This window comes from Epinephelus fuscoguttatus, linkage group LG17 (genome assembly GCF_011397635.1).
Source record: "Epinephelus fuscoguttatus linkage group LG17, E.fuscoguttatus.final_Chr_v1".
NCBI classification, from domain to species: domain Eukaryota; kingdom Metazoa; phylum Chordata; class Actinopteri; order Perciformes; family Serranidae; genus Epinephelus; species Epinephelus fuscoguttatus.
In genome coordinates, this window is record NC_064768.1 from 14452391 (window position 1) to 14468246 (window position 15856).

At 41.4% G+C, this 15856-nt stretch overlaps 1 protein-coding gene across 11 annotated transcripts in view; it reads left to right on the forward strand.

Annotated features, from left to right (window-relative positions):
* The window catches only part of pleca (plectin a), a 141625-nt gene that overhangs the window by 103118 nt on the left and 22651 nt on the right, over positions 1-15856 (forward strand). For all 11 annotated transcript variants that reach the window (XM_049602641.1, XM_049602647.1, XM_049602649.1 and 8 more), the window contains 17 exons: positions 85-162; positions 1441-1533; positions 5360-5526; positions 8203-8318; positions 8463-8569; positions 9464-9583; positions 9683-9778; positions 11049-11176; positions 11808-11901; positions 12005-12159; positions 12557-12893; positions 13809-13886; positions 14158-14319; positions 14414-14518; positions 15110-15205; positions 15410-15535; positions 15617-15769. In XM_049602641.1, the coding sequence (XP_049458598.1) occupies positions 85-162; positions 1441-1533; positions 5360-5526; positions 8203-8318; positions 8463-8569; positions 9464-9583; positions 9683-9778; positions 11049-11176; positions 11808-11901; positions 12005-12159; positions 12557-12893; positions 13809-13886; positions 14158-14319; positions 14414-14518; positions 15110-15205; positions 15410-15535; positions 15617-15769 (2211 nt within the window). The remainder of the gene's footprint in view (positions 1-84; positions 163-1440; positions 1534-5359; positions 5527-8202; positions 8319-8462; positions 8570-9463; positions 9584-9682; positions 9779-11048; positions 11177-11807; positions 11902-12004; positions 12160-12556; positions 12894-13808; positions 13887-14157; positions 14320-14413; positions 14519-15109; positions 15206-15409; positions 15536-15616; positions 15770-15856) is intronic.

Here is a 15856-nt window from a genome sequence, read left to right on the forward strand (position 1 = left end):
TCATGGGGCCTTGCTGTTTGTTGATCATTCAGACCTTAATGTGTTCCCTCCTACTGATGTCTGGTGTCCTCTCGTCTCTTGCAGCCGCGGGAGAAAGGCCGAATGCGCTTCCACAAGCTGCAGAATGTACAGATTGCCCTGGACTTTCTCAAACACAGACAGGTAAGATATTTTAATACACATTTACAACAAAGGAGCATTGAGATTATTCTGTCTTCCTTTGTGTTATTTCTGCCAGACATAAGCCTGGAGGGGATCACGCTTCTGGTTGTGTTTCAGAGTGTGTGTGCATGTGTGTATCTGTCTGCTGCTCATCTCACAAACTACTGGACCTTTCAGCCTAATATTTTGTGTGCACATGTATGACTGTATGCTCAAGGATCTGTTGTGGTTGCAGTGACTCACAATTGTTGGAAAAACCTGTTAAATTAACTGTTTTATCCCGCCATTGACTGCTCACTCCTCACTTCTACTTACGTGTGCAATAGCGGCTGCAATTTTTCCGTAAATTGTATTTGCAAAAAACAACAAGCCTTGCCGTCTGTTACAGGCCAAGTTATGGCCTTCATCATGGCTCAGAATGGACATTGATAGAAAAGTTTGGTCTCATTTGAACATTAGCCTTTGCAGATTAATGCCATACCTGATATGTTACAATTCACCAAAGTTAAGCATGTTACAAGAGGAATTAAGCTACGTGTTTGTTAGCTTCTCTGAAATCTGACTGTAAGGGAGCCAAGGGGGAAAATGACTTAGGGCTCAGATGCGATCCAGTTTTGTTCCATCCACCGCATAGCGTCATACACACTGGGAGCTTTTCAGAAGCAGGGCATTTTACCTGCTTGTTTTTGTAGACTTGCAAATTGATTTAGTGAGTTTTTCTTGATATTTGTATGTCTACCATTAGTAAGCAAGTCGGCTATGTAATTAAATTTCTTTATTTCTTTGTGTCTGTTTTAGTTGTATTAATTGTTGCTATTTCCTACTTTGTTGTGCAATAGCCTACAAAGTTAATATTGTTAAAAATCCTGTTTTTATGACATGGATCAAAAAAATTTGCCCGTATTTTAGTTATTGAAAATATGTTCATCCTCATATTTTTATTGTAACTTGAAAACTTAATCTGCTCTGTGCAACGCACTGCGGCTTTCTCAGAAATAGACAAGTTGTATGCATGCATGTATTATGTATGTGTATTATGTATGCATGTATTTTTTCATAGCTTCTGGAACCTTGTGAGACACACTGCGGCATATCTGCTAAAATTACAAGAACTGTCTGGAGTAACTGCGATCAGCCCGGGCAACTGTCTAGCTGAGATCTGCACTCTATTGAGTACACTTTTATATATGAGTTTTGTTTCTTTGTGTCAACTCTTCACATTGCAAAAACACCCTAAAACTAACCATTACATTTTAATGGTATCTGTGCACCTTTCAGGTCAAACTGGTCAACATCAGGAATGATGACATTGCAGATGGAAACCCCAAGCTGACCCTGGGGCTGATATGGACCATCATCCTTCACTTCCAGGTAAGTGTCTGGTCAGACACTTTTAATGGCTAACTTTGCTATAAATTGCTATAATTACAGCAGTTAAGTTAAGCAGGGACGAAAAATATTGGACACAAAAACTCAGTCGTCCATTATCTGAATTGCATTTACTTGCATTTTGCATGTATTTAAAGTGAGCCCTGCTTGGAACAGCTGACTCACATTTCCTGAACTACATGTGGTATTTATCTTTTAAACTGCACACTGGCACTGAACTGCATAAGATCAAATTCTTCCATTGTATGAGTAACATGCATTTTATACAGCTTACTTTCATTACATCGCGATTAGTTTGCTTCCACAGCACGGTAAGGAAAATCAGAGTGCCGTTCCCTCTTTGGGGCTCAATCATCAGCCTGAGTTTATCCTGGTGTTGACACAGCAGTTCAAGTACAGTGGAGTCCAACAGCCAATCATTTCCAAATGGGCTTTATTGGACATTTGGCAGTGCTTAGGCTCTTATACACAACTACCATCCCCTGTCCTGTCCTTGAGTGCACAAAGACTAAACACTGAAAAAAGCTATTCATTCATATTTAAAGAGGGATGTTCACACATCGGTCAAGCTATCAGCCTTTTTCACTCTTTTCTGTAGTTCTGTGCAGCTCTTTTGGGTGCCGTTAGATCAAAATGTATCAGTTTTATTCAAACAAATATAAACATTATAAGATTGCTTACACCACCTATGGAGGCAAAAACCACATTAGAGGAAAGCGTTTGTCAGTGGGCAGATGTGTTCCTGATTAGGAGGAGGCGTGTTTGGATATTCATTTAGCAGATGGTTTGGTAGATTTTGGAAAAATAACAGTGGGAATACATGGAGATTCTTTGATGCTATAATGGGTGTGATGGTTATGTCGGGATGTGGATGTGGGATTCTTTTCCCTATCCCGTGTGACTCAGTGATTCCCATGAGAAAGCACGAAGGAGACGTGGGCGTGAAAGCTCAAGACTCGAAAAACTGCAGTGGAAAGAAGAGAAACAATCATTTGTAAATGTTATAAAAATTAACTATTCCCTCAAGCATCCTCAAGTCATAAAACAAAAGCTCTTATTTTCTTCAAAACAAACCCATAATCTCTTTGTCTTGGCACATGCTCATCATCACAAACAATGGTGAATTTCCTCTGAGCCCCCCAGGTGCAGGTCACAGTTGACTAATACACAGGTGACCAGTATGAATAACAGGCCTGTTTCGTGACAGAGAGGGAGTCGGGATTCTCTCAACACTTTTAAAAAAGGGGCTGCAGGGGCGGAGGTCCAGTTTCCATTCGGTTTCTGAGTCACGTTGTGCCCACGTCCACACTGTAGCACCGGGGTTTCCCTTCTGAAGGGAAAATAGCAGAAGGAAGAGATGCCTTCTTTTTTCCCTCCTCCACCCTTTCCTGCAGAAAAAAGAGCCTGTAAGTGAAATTGTTAGTTCTGCTATGACTCATCAGCATACCTAAAAACACTGAAAATAGTATATTGTGGTAATAAAACCGCTCTGTTCCAGTAAGAGACCGTGACATTTATCAGGACTGGAAGTGCAACCTTCACTTAAAGCTACAGTTGGTTACTTTTATAAAAAAAAAAATCTTTTTGACATATTTGTAGAAACTGTCACTTTTTCCTGACAGTCAAACATTGGGCAGATAATGTGTCCAAAAATCACGTTCCTCTGCCTCCTCCTAGTGCTTCTAATCGCATTTGCAATAAACGAAGCACAGCCAACTGGCTGGAGCAGACTTTCTCATTTTACAGCTAAACAGTACACTGACATATGTCTCTGAAAACATTTGAGGTGAGAAATAGGCAATGCAGTAACAGAGTCTTGATTCATATTTGATCAGCGTTTGACAGTTTGACTGCAGTTCACATTATTGACAGCTGTGTTAGAGACTCCTTGGCTGTGATTGGCTGTTTCTGTTCAGCTATGGTGGATTCTTGCAAATGCCATCAGGAGCACTATGAGGAGGGACATGATTTTTTTAACAACCCGATCGCCAGAAAAAAAATGTTGGCGTTGAAGGTTTCTGCAAACCACGGGTATGTTACATTTGCACGTTATTATATAGCAGATCATAAAGCATTACATTTCAGCAAGGATGTGCCTAACATGTGGTTAGGTGTAGGAGAAAAAAAACCACATGGTTATGGTAAGCAGATGATCATGTTTTGACGTTACATACCTGATTTTAGGGGTACTATCCCGGCAGGAAAGGCAGAGATGTCTTGGTAAAAAACAGCTGCTTTTTATCCCCACTGCTAAGCAGGATGGGTTGCTACAAAACACCCACGTTTGTAACTGTAAATGTAACACATTTATGGCTTGCAGAAACGTGCAATATAAACATTTTTTTCTGGCAACTTGGCTGTCAGGATGTATTGACATTTTTATTACGTATGACAAAAACTTGTAATAAGTTACTAACTATAGATTTAATGCACAATTCATTCATTCAGATTCAGATTTACATTACTTCTCATTTCTTTTAGTAAAAATCACTAAGTAGTGATACACAGACACCATATATTTGATACAGGTTGCAAACATTTCTTTCAAACTGATTGGAGCCCAAGTCAAGTAAAAGAAAGACATACAGTTAATTTTCAAAAGGTTTCCAGTGACTGTTGCAGCTTTTTACAATGTGTGCCATATTTTGTAGAGAGTCCTGCACATGTGGTACCTCAAGCAGACCAAACAAACACCAAAGATTTTTCATAAGTACCATTTGTGTATCTGATTATAGATATGGCACAGACAGCAACTACTGGGTGATGGATTAATGCATAATAGACACAGTGAGTCAACTGCCTGCAAATCAAAATGTAAAAATCCTGTTAAGTCCCTCTGTGACAACACAGTTACCTTGAAGGACATCGGGATTGATTAAATCTGTGGTTTATTTTGTAGTCTCTCATCTTAAATGCAAAAAAAGATTTATTACTGAGGGAGTTTTTCAGTAGTGAGTTCCTGTGACTCATAGCTGAGCCTTGCAGCTCCTTAAAAAAGAGGAATTTGCCTGTGGAGGTTCTGGTACACAGTCCAACATTCATTTACAGCTGCCAGAGTATTTATTGAGAAATTGAGTTTGAAACGTACAGTGTAACTTTGTAAGATCAGTGACTCATAGACGCTTTCCCTCTTATGATTTCTGTTTTGCTGGCGTATAATCATAAAGCCTTTGTGTTTCTCTCCAAAACAGTGAGTTGTTTGATTTGCCCTCCAAGTAAAATTGGTGGTTGTTGTTTGATGTTTGAAATGTGACTCATTTCAAGTCTGGAAGAAATCAGCAGGCAAACTGGGAAAAGTTTTCCTGCCCTTCAACCAACACTTCAATTATATTCAATACAGGAATATTACAGAACAGAAAGGTCATTTTACCATCAAAACCTTTAAATAAGTATAACACTGTTTATGGAGGCGTTAGATATAATGATTAAGAAAGATGCTGCTTTGATTGTGGGTCGCTTAGTGTGACAGCTTTTCAAGAGTCTGAACACAGTTTAGATGAAATGAGAGAATATTTGTACACTATCGGTTCACCTCACACACAAACATGCACAAACCGTCACCTCGAATAAGGAGGAGGCACTGTCTCATACACAGGCAGTGCAGAGCTATATTGCACAGGATCAATGGCTGTAATTTCAGCTATCACACATCGATTTTTGCGTGTGACTTGCTAGATATCATCAAAAATTGTTATTGCAACCCTGCCCAAAAGGCAACTATAAAAGCCACAGTGCAAGTGCTCAGGGCTCTTTTTTTTAGCTAGTTAGTTTACTGTCATTAACCAGTTGCATCGTCTCCCCACATCAGATCTCCGACATTCAGGTGAATGGCCAGTCGGACGACATGACAGCCAAAGAGAAGTTGCTGCTCTGGTCTCAGAGGATGGTAGAGGGATACCAGGGCCTGCGCTGCGACAACTTCACCACCAGCTGGAGGGATGGCAAGCTCTTCAACGCCATCATACACAAACACAGGTGAGACACTGATCCTCAGTAGATTAAGGTTAGAATACTAAGATGACAAGGTTCAGGGGTTCAAGTCAAAGCATATACTGTAGTATTAAAACATATGTACTTTACTTTAAGGTGTCTTCTAGGGTTCCTACAGCTTAAGACAAGTTGTATTTAAGACCTTTGTAATGCCTCTTGGAATGGAATTTAAGTTTGATTTTTAAAATTTAAAATTAAATCTTGCTTAAATACCCAATTTTTATTGACTTTGTAGTCCCCCACGTGGTCCAGGGTGCAGTGGCAGTTAGCTAACAGGCAGGGGATCTTCTGCTCTGAGCATCCCAGCCACAAACAAAACATGAGTCTTGATGTTTCCACTGTCCTGTCTGAGTGACAGCAATGCTATGATGTTAAAGACCTCTATAAGATTGATTTAAGATATTTTAATACCAAATAAGGCCTACTTTTTAGATAACTGAATTCAGTACCTTTTTAAGACTTTTTATGGGTTCGTGGGAACCCTGTCTTGGATAAAAATGGTAAGCTAAAAGTAAAAGGGCAAGAAAGACGAGTCATAGAATGTAACATAGATCTGATGCAATGAACAGCAGTAATAATGTACTAAAGATGTCATGGAGACTTGTTGCACTGAAGCTTTTTTCAAACCATGCACAAAAAAATCCTGGCTGGGAAAGCTTGCCTGGACTTGGGATCTTTTATAACACCGTAGGACATGAATTTTACACACAGTTTAACAGGTTAAAGGTCTTCTCTGTGACGTTTTCATATCACATGTCACAGTGTCTTTTATTATTTATGGCATTTGGTTCAGAGGCAGGAATGCCAAATTTATATTTGAGTTTTACAGCAGCACACCTGACTTGTCAGGACAAAATGTGGATCAGTTATTGTCAATCACACATCAAGATGAATTGTTAACTCAAACTTTAACTCTGCAGCTCCTTCATTCATTACATTCTGTGAATTAAGTTTCACTCAAATGGTTTCTGACCTGATAAGGTAACATGGGCAGTTTTGACAGAAGCAGTTTATTCAGCCATATTCGAAAAAAATATATGACTGTGTGAAAATACTGAGGTGTACAAATCAACAGCGAAAGAACTAAAGTTTGAAAAGTTTGTATAGCTTCTTTAAAACATTTTCCTGCAGTAAAAACGTGTCATTTATCATAAAGATACATTCTAACGTTTATGAATTTTAGCTGACCGCAGCTCCTTTTCAGCAAAAAAACTACAAACTGAAACAACCACCTGTCAAGCCTGCAGCAGGCAACCGTTTTATTCTCAAACCATCAATTTTGGGTGGAGCACCACTTTAAGTGTGTGTGCTTGCAAAGGCAAACAAGCCCTGCAGGATGGCTCACCACAAGACACAAAAATAACATGTACAACCCAAGCTGGCATCATTCGGTGTGAAAAGAGAGAGCGATATCTTTGACAGTCTGGGTGTATCATACTCATTTGAGAAAAGGTTGCCCTGGAGGTGTGCTCACTGGAGGCGCAGCAGGTTGTAGCAAAACACAGGTACGCGAACCGCTCTGCCATAGATACCTTCTCGGCGGAGGAAGAACAGGATGTGCAGAGATTTAATAGCTGCAGCGAGGAGTCCCAGCTGCAACAGAAGTCTGACCTCAAAATAAGAAGAGAAATGGATATAATCAGGAATTATTAGTGGACTTCAACCAGGATTAAATCAGTGATATTTTTTAACAACTTTTTGCTAAATAAAAGCTGAATTTTCGACCTCACCCAGTTGGAAACCGTTATTGCAGTGAACTTGACAGTTGCTACAATGTTAAACTTAAAGAGGAAGTTTCACTCTTCAAAGAGGCGTCTGCGCAGTGCCTCCAGCAGCACAGTGGGCTCAGTCAGCGACCTGGAGGACCGGGTGGTCATGCTGTGTGAGGACCTCCCCACGGAGAACTCTTTCGACTCGGGCCGAGGCTCCACCAGCCCCGGGGGTCGCTCCAGTCGAGGATCCCAGAGCGAGGAGCACGGATTGGATCCTCCCATCATCCACCTGAGTAGGGACAGACTGTCTTACAGACAAGCCTGCTTTGTGGAGGAAGAACCATCGCATGCACCCAAAGAGTACTACATCCAGAAAGTTGTGCAAGTGTATGAATACCTTTGGTGTTTTGAAAAGCTTGAACGTGCAGAATTTACTCCTCAATGTTATCTCTTTTTTTTTTTTGGTATTTGTGGAAATGAGATGCACTTTTATCCTTTATGCTCTGAGCTTGTCCCTACATGTTATCAGACCACAGTTATCTTCTTGGCAAAGTGCACTTTAGGCGATATGTCTGTCTGCTTTGTGTATAAAATGATGGAGGAATTTTAAGCCTCTCTGGCAGTGAGGACTCCTGTTATTGCTTGCCCTCTCTGGTATCAGGAAAGACACATACTACTCAAGATCAAACTGCCTCCAGCAATGTAAAATATGAAATGTTTATGAAATTTACCTGGCAGCTGTCATGGAATTATGCCTGTCAGGTGAAAAATTGAAAGAAACTGCAAAAACATAAAAGTAAGGGTAATGTTGAGAGTTAATTAAAGAGGATCTTTCTCTCTGACATTTTCAGCCGTCACACATGATTTAAGGAAAGTCTTAACTAACAGTAATAACAACGCAATGACCCATTTCCACTCCATGTTCTCTCTGGCTGGTTGCTCTCCGCAGGCCCACTCTGATCGACATTAATCAGGTGTACCGACAGTCCAACCAGGAGAATCTGGAGCAGGCCTTCAGCGTGGCAGAGCGAGACCTGGGCGTCACCAGACTTCTGGACCCCGAGGGTGAGACACGTCACATATTCAGCACCCTGAACAGTTTACTCTGAATATCTGAGCTTTTGTGCATTCTTTTTGTGAATTTCACACCATTACAGTTAGTAAAGTAACATCATTTTCCTCAAAAATCTTTTTCTCCTCCCTCTGCAGATGTGGACGTGCCCCACCCAGATGAGAAATCCATCATCACATATGTCTCCTCTCTGTACGATGCCATGCCCAGAGTACCAGATGTTCAAGATGGTGTTAAAGCAAATGTGAGTCCTCCTCCTCTTCCTCATCATCAGTTCATCTTTCCTCCAAATCACTATAAAGATATCCGCAGTAATTCCTGTGAACAAAAACCTCAGGCAGCAGATTGTTCTGAATACTGGAGGTATGATGGATTTCTTGATAAGGTCATCTGCTCCAGGCACACTACTGCAAGTGTTTACATCACTTAGCCTACACTGCTACATGTAGCTACTGCTAACGTCAGGGAAACATGGAGTCATTCTTGACATATTGTTGATATCTTCCAGATTTCAGATCATACTCCTGCTGGAACATGTCCGTTTGTGTTAAGAAGCTTTTACTGGTGATTTTTCATGGTACAAAGTGCTGTTATTCTCCGATACAGTCATACCCCAGCTCCAATGACAGTGCACAGAGCTACAGCAGAAGTGGAAACACTGACCATTGAGGACAGGCTGGGCTTTTTTGGGTGCTTAAAGAGACAGACTGCTAAAACAGAGCGTCTCAGACAGGGAGTGAATACAGGTGTTCCAACACAGACAGTACAAGGATCAACGAAGTGTTTTTGAAAATGAAAGCCTGTAAACATGCCCCAGTAGAAACCCAAAATACATAAAAGAACCTGAAAATGAGCATGGAAATCCCATTTAGTGTTAAGATTATCACCATGAAACCATAAAGCATGATTAAAGTCCATCGGAAATAAAAGTAAGGCTATAAGAGATTTACAAAGCTGAAGAGGATATAAAATTCAATTTGTAATCCAGTTTCAAAATAAAAAAAAATGTAGAAAGGAAGAGTCTCATGACTTAATGTCAAAGTATCAGCAGCTTTGGAGATTTAAAAAAACTTTATAAGAAAACTTTTTGCTGTACTAATTAAACCTGACCCTGTGTGTGTGTGTCTCTGTGCCTCAGGAGCTGGAGCTGCGTTGGCAGGAGTATTATGAGCTGGTCACCATGCTGCTGCAGTGGATTAGACACCACATCCTGGTCTTTGAGGAGAGGAAGTTCCCCACCAGCTACGAGGAGATCGAGGTGAGTGGTTCTGGGCCATAACTTAGAAATAAAAAGGTCTGAATAACAATGATGTCGAAGGTGATGATACATTTAATCACCCCTTTCACTGTTCTGCAGGTTCTTTGGCGCCAGTTTCTGAAGTTCAAGGAAACAGAGCTGCCTGCGAAAGAGGCGGACAAGAACCGCTCCAAACACATCTTTAAATCGTTTGAGGTGAGCAGCTCCAATAAATCTACACACGGTCAGTCATTAGAGACAGCTGTCAGGAGAAGGATTTGAGGGGTGTTTTTGTGCTGTACAGCCATGTTTGTAACATGTGCAAAACTTAAAGTAATCAATATGTCTTTGTATGAATATAACAGAGACAAATTGTAGTTTTAAACCTGAGCATTCACTTTTAACCACCAACTACTAATGCCTGTGGGGCAGTAGCCCTTTGTGAAACCTTAATGGACACAGCATGAATTAGAATTTAGAATTTTTTTTGGTCTGAAAATAGAAATAAAAACATGCAATATTCATCAGCAGATTAAAGTCTAGTCATTTTATCTTGAAACCTTAATGATGTCATGTCTTGTTGTCTTCAGAACTCTCTGGCTTTTAAATAATGTGAAATATACCTGACAACTTTTTAAAGAGGTTCAGAAATAGTTTGTTTTTTGTTTTCATTTTAAGAGGCCAACCCCCAAAAGCGTCTCTTTAAAGGTGAAAGTGATTCTGGTGATGTGTCACCAGAGATATGTATCATTCGAGAGAGTTGTAACAGATATGTCAAACTCCAGTTTAGAGCTGAAACAATCATTTGAATACTGCATCTGTTTTGATAAGTCATTTTTAAGAAAAAAAAGTCAAAATTTCATGGTAACAGTTTCTAGTCCAGCCCAGAGGCCAATTGTGGCCCATGAGCTGTTTGTCTTTCAAAATATACTATGTGGCCCAACACACAGTACTGGTTAATTAAGCAACTTCACTTTGCATTTTTGCCTTTTACCCCACGATGGCAGGGCTATCATACAGTTTGTAGACATGCATCACCTAGGAACTATACAGGCAGAACAAATGTGTTTTCACAAAAGGACGGTAAACAAGCGAACAAACGGTTACATAGCAGCAAACATTTCCTGCTAGATAGCGGACATGTCCACAATAAACAAGCTATATGATGAGAGAAGCAGCTGGCCTGCAGTTGTTTTTAACATTATCTAATATGGCCCTGATTAAAAAAAAGTTTGCCCCCCCCCAGGGTCAGACAAAACAACACATCTGAAAGTGTTAACCTGGCATTTGAGAAATTGTTATTTTTACTTTTTTTGTGCTGATATTTTGTAGACAAAATGATTGCAAGCCAGCATGCAAACTGAAATACACATAGACAATTCATTTACACACATTAAAACAATACAAATATAACATATATTTGGGAGACTAAATGATAATGAAAATAATTGCTAGCTGCAGCCCTAATCGACTTCTTATTTTGCAGGGTGCAGTTCAAGCGGGTCACGTCAAAGTGCCGCCAGGATACCATCCCTTCGATGTTGAGAAGGAATGGGGTCGTTTGCACGTTGCCATACTGGAGAGAGAGCGCCTCCTCAGGACAGAATTCGAGCGGTAAGTAGGCCACGATCTAAATTCGTCACATGCTCTGTTGCCAGAGCAAACTAACACAAGACATTAAGAAATAAAGATCAAGAATGAATCATCAGACAACTGGTTACTGTTTGACCACGAGGATGACTCACTTCCTAATGATGAAGTCCACTTTGGCAATAAAATGGAACTGGGTTGGCTTTGTGGAGCGGGAAGTAAAAGTCGTATCAGGGCAAACACATGACAGTGGTGCCATCGCCACAGCAACAACAATATGATCTTCTGATAGTCAGTCACAAACTGTTTATTTAATCACAGGGTTGTTAGGGCGTAGCTTTTGGTTTTGTTTCTTCCACGACTCTAGAAAGTTGTGGAGAGTTTTAAAAAATATCTTCTCTACTTCAGTGGACAGATAGAGATTCATCATGGCTTTCATGCATCAGGGATACGAGTTAAAGTATTTATTCCGCCAGAAGACGGAGTGAGTGCTTTCATTTTTTTCATTTAACTTATCAGTCTACTAGTTTTACTTTGTCAAGAGGTTTTACTTTAGTTAATCACATCAGACAAAGCAAAAAGTAGCTGCCTGTCATGTAGTCTACCGTGTCTCAAGTGCATTTTGACCTTTGACCTCCACTCTCTCCCTCTACAGGCTGGAGCGGCTTCAGAGGATCGTCAGTAAGGTCCAGATGGAGTCAGGGGTGTGTGAGGAGCAGCTCAACCAGGTGGAGACTCTGCTGCAGACGGTGAGACACAAACATTTGTAACAGACCAAACTGATGCTATTTCACGAGGTATCGCTATAGGCACATTCTATAACATCTGTGTGTGTGTGTGTGTGTGCTGCAGGACGTGAGGATGCTGAGTTCAGGGAAACCTGCTCAGCACTCAGCAGAGATGGAGGCAGATCTGGAAAAAGCAGAAGGAATGATCCGCTTCCTCTTCAATGATGTTCAGCTGCTTAAAGATGGACGCCACCTTCAAGCTGAGCAGATGTATCGCAGGTGGAAAAAAAAACTCACCAACCTTTGACCTTAGGGCGACAACTGATGATTATTTTCATTATCAACTGATCTAATAATCTTTCTTTATTGATTGATTAATTATTTAAACAATTGTTTTGACCAGCAGTCTAAAACTCAAAGATAATAATCTATTATTATTTAACGCAGGCAAACTTAAATGATCAAAAACTCATTATTATTATGAATTATTAGAATTTTCTCAGTTTCTGGATTTGTTGTTCACCGTGGAGGCATGTGAAAGTTGTCTTTACATATTGATGGTAACATGGGGAGAGTGAGTAATATACAAATGATCATTTTCTAGGGATGAAGTATTCCTTTAATCAACTAATTATGTCAACACAACATGACATGACGTTCTGTAATCTGGTTCTAGAGTGTATCGTCTCCACGAGAGGCTGGTCAACCTCCGCAGCGAGTACAACCTCCGCCTCAAGTCCGGTGTGACCGCCACACAGATCCCCATGACTCAGATCCACACCGCCCAGGTCCTGCAGCAGGCCCCCATGAGGGTGCGGCCCGAGCTGGATGAAGTCACAATGCGCTACATCCAAGATCTGCTGGGCTGGGTGGAGGAGAACCAGCGCCGGGTGGACGATGGGGAGTGGGGTTCCGACCTGCCCACTGTGGAGTCTCAGCTGGGCAGCCACCGTGGCCTTCACCAGTCTGTGGAGGAGTTCCGCTCAAAGATCGAAAGGGCAAAGGCCGATGAGGTACAAACAGCTGACATGAAGCATTAGGAGATATTTCAGCTAGAGCAGAGGGATGTTTTATCTTGCAAGGAAACATAGGTTACTGGGTGGAGCATGGTCACCCACAGTGTGTTTCACAAGCATTTTAAGACATTTACAATTTGTCTATAGTCAGACATTTACATACAGTAGATGTGGGTTGGCAGTCGCCCCCAGTTCGAAGACCCAGGCTAGAGTCCGACATGGTAAGCAAAGTACTGCTGTGGACGGCGGGCAGCAGCAAAACATATTTTAGCCATCTAAAAAACAGACCACCTTAAAAAAATCTATATCAGTTTAAGTGTACGCTATGAGAATATATTCAATTTTTTACCCTGCCAACAGGGAACTGAAGTCATTAACAGCTTCAGTTTCTCATCTATGCTTTCCTCAAAGTCACCAGACTCCATTGACAAAAACAATAATTTTGGCTCACTGAACACAGGAGCTGCTGGTCTACCACTTCTTCAATCGGTTAGTTTATTTGTGTTATTGTGTGACTCTAGTGAATCAAAACTAACCCTTTGAATTGCTAGAGTCACACAGTAACACAAACAAACTTACGGATTGAGGTAGTGGTAGACCAGCAGCTTCTGTGTTCAGCTATCATAAACCACTGTTCTTCTCAATGGAATCTGGCTTTGAAGAGAGCAATATAACGGCTCCTGTTTCTTGTTGGAAATCGCTGTCTGATGGCAAAAGCAGTGATGTCACTGTTGGATCAAGCAACCCCACTTCAAAAGATTCTGAGGAACCTAATTAAATACAGCTCAAATAATAATATATCAGTATTAGAATGAAGGGATTTCTTTAGAGCAGACAAAACAGTGTTTCATTTATTACCATGGATTGTTTTCTGACTGACCTGTTTGTATTGTTTGCCTCCCTCTGCTCCAGAGTCAGGTCTCACCTGCCAGTAAAGCTGCCTACCGGGAGTATCTGGGAAAACTGGAGCTGCTGTACGGCAAGCTCCTGGTAAGTTACAAAAAGACACTGAAATTAAAAAAGCAAACCGGCAGAAATCCTGGATAAAGACCTTAATTTTTCAACTGAGGCACCGAGTCGAGACTGAGCTATTTCAACACCAATCTTCCAGCACTCTGATGGAGGTTCAGTGAAGCCGAAACAGTGAAAAACAACATGAAAATTAACCACGATGTCACTCTGCAGCTGTCTCTCCCCCTCCAGTTTCTTCTGAATAGGTCAAATGGCATCATAACATTTTTGTCATCTGCTCTGCTTGCAGAATGCCTCTAAGGCCCGTCTGCACTACCTGGACCAGCTTCACGCCTTCGTCGTGGCAGCCACCAAAGAGCTGATGTGGCTGAACGAGAAAGAGGAAGAGGAGGTCAACTATGACTGGAGTGAACGAAACACCAACATGGCAGCCAAGAAGGACAACTACTCGGTAGAGTAACAGTGCGATGTTGTTTTAGTGTTTACCTACAGTGCTTTTTAGTGATGATGATAGTGGTGTGATTGTTGTCATTGTGTCTGAGCAGGGTTTGATGAGAGATTTGGAGCTCAGGGAGAAGAAGATGAACACTGTCCAGGCCACAGGAGACAAACTGCTGAGGGACGGACACCCAGCCAGGAAGACTGTAGAGGTATGATTGACTACTACAGTCTGTAAACACCATATCAGGTTGTAGACATCAATTGGATAGACTTACAACCAATCAGAGTGACGAAATGTGCCGTAGCGCTGAGTGATGGACAGATGTAAAGAGACTACAGCGTGTAGAGATGAGCTGTGATGGTGTAGCATCAATATGTCTGTGAATGAATGTCGCAGTTTTTGCCATCAGAATTTGAAAAAAGTACTTCGACACAAAGTTCCTCATCAGCTGCAGCCATCTTGGTTGTTTCTAAAAATTCCTCAATGGGGCTTCTCTTTAGTAAGCTAGGTTTATGGTGGCAGTAGTGTCCCTTGGCACCAGAATGTGTGAGCCACAAAATGGCAGCATCATGTATTTTGTGTCAGTCATCATATCAAACCTGCCACATATTAGATAAATGGTTTTGATTAGCCCTTAGCGAGGCATGTCAGCTTGAAATCTGTTTGAGTGGGAGGGGAACCAGACGCATCTGCCAGAGCAAATAAAGGATGAGCTCACAGATTTGTCTGGTTCCCAGGCTAAAATCAGAGTGTTTGTCCTTTTCATCAAAACACCTTTTTTTCCTCACTCCCACCTCAGGCCTTCACTGCAGCGCTGCAGACTCAGTGGAGTTGGATCCTCCAGCTGTGCTGCTGCATCGAAACCCACCTGAAAGAAAACACTGCCTACTACCAGGTATATTTACAAACCTTCACTCTGTGCTCTGTACATGTTAATCCATGAAGAGTTAACTTCACCAAAGCAGTTATTCTTCTTTGCTCACCTGACCATCAGCAAATGTTTCGCTCTTTTTGTTTGTCCTGCTGTTGGTGCCTGTATATGCAGGACAAGTTCTCAACTCACTGCAACTTAATTCATTCCACTGTCTTCCCTGTCTAGTTTTTCTCTGATGTGAAGGAAGCGGAAGAGAGGATCAAAAAGATGCAAGACACAATGAAGAGGAAGTACACCTGCGACCGCTCCATCACAGTCACACGGCTGGAAGATCTACTGCAGGATGCAGCTGTGGGTTTACTCACCATCATGTTGTTTACGTACCAAACGTGTTCTGTGGAAGAGTACAAATAATTTTTGTGTTCTTCACAGGATGAGAAAGAGCAACTGACTGAGCTCAAAACTCACCTGGAAGGCCTGAAGAGAAGGGCCAAGACCATCGTCCAACTGAAACCACGTAACCCTGCTACCGCCATCAAGGGCAAACAGCCCATCCAGGCTGTCTGCGACTTCAAACAGATGGAGGTAGGCATCTTATCTGCCTGGAATCATTATTCTAAACTCATTAATTCTGTCAAATATTGGTGGAAATACCCATGATTTCTACATGCA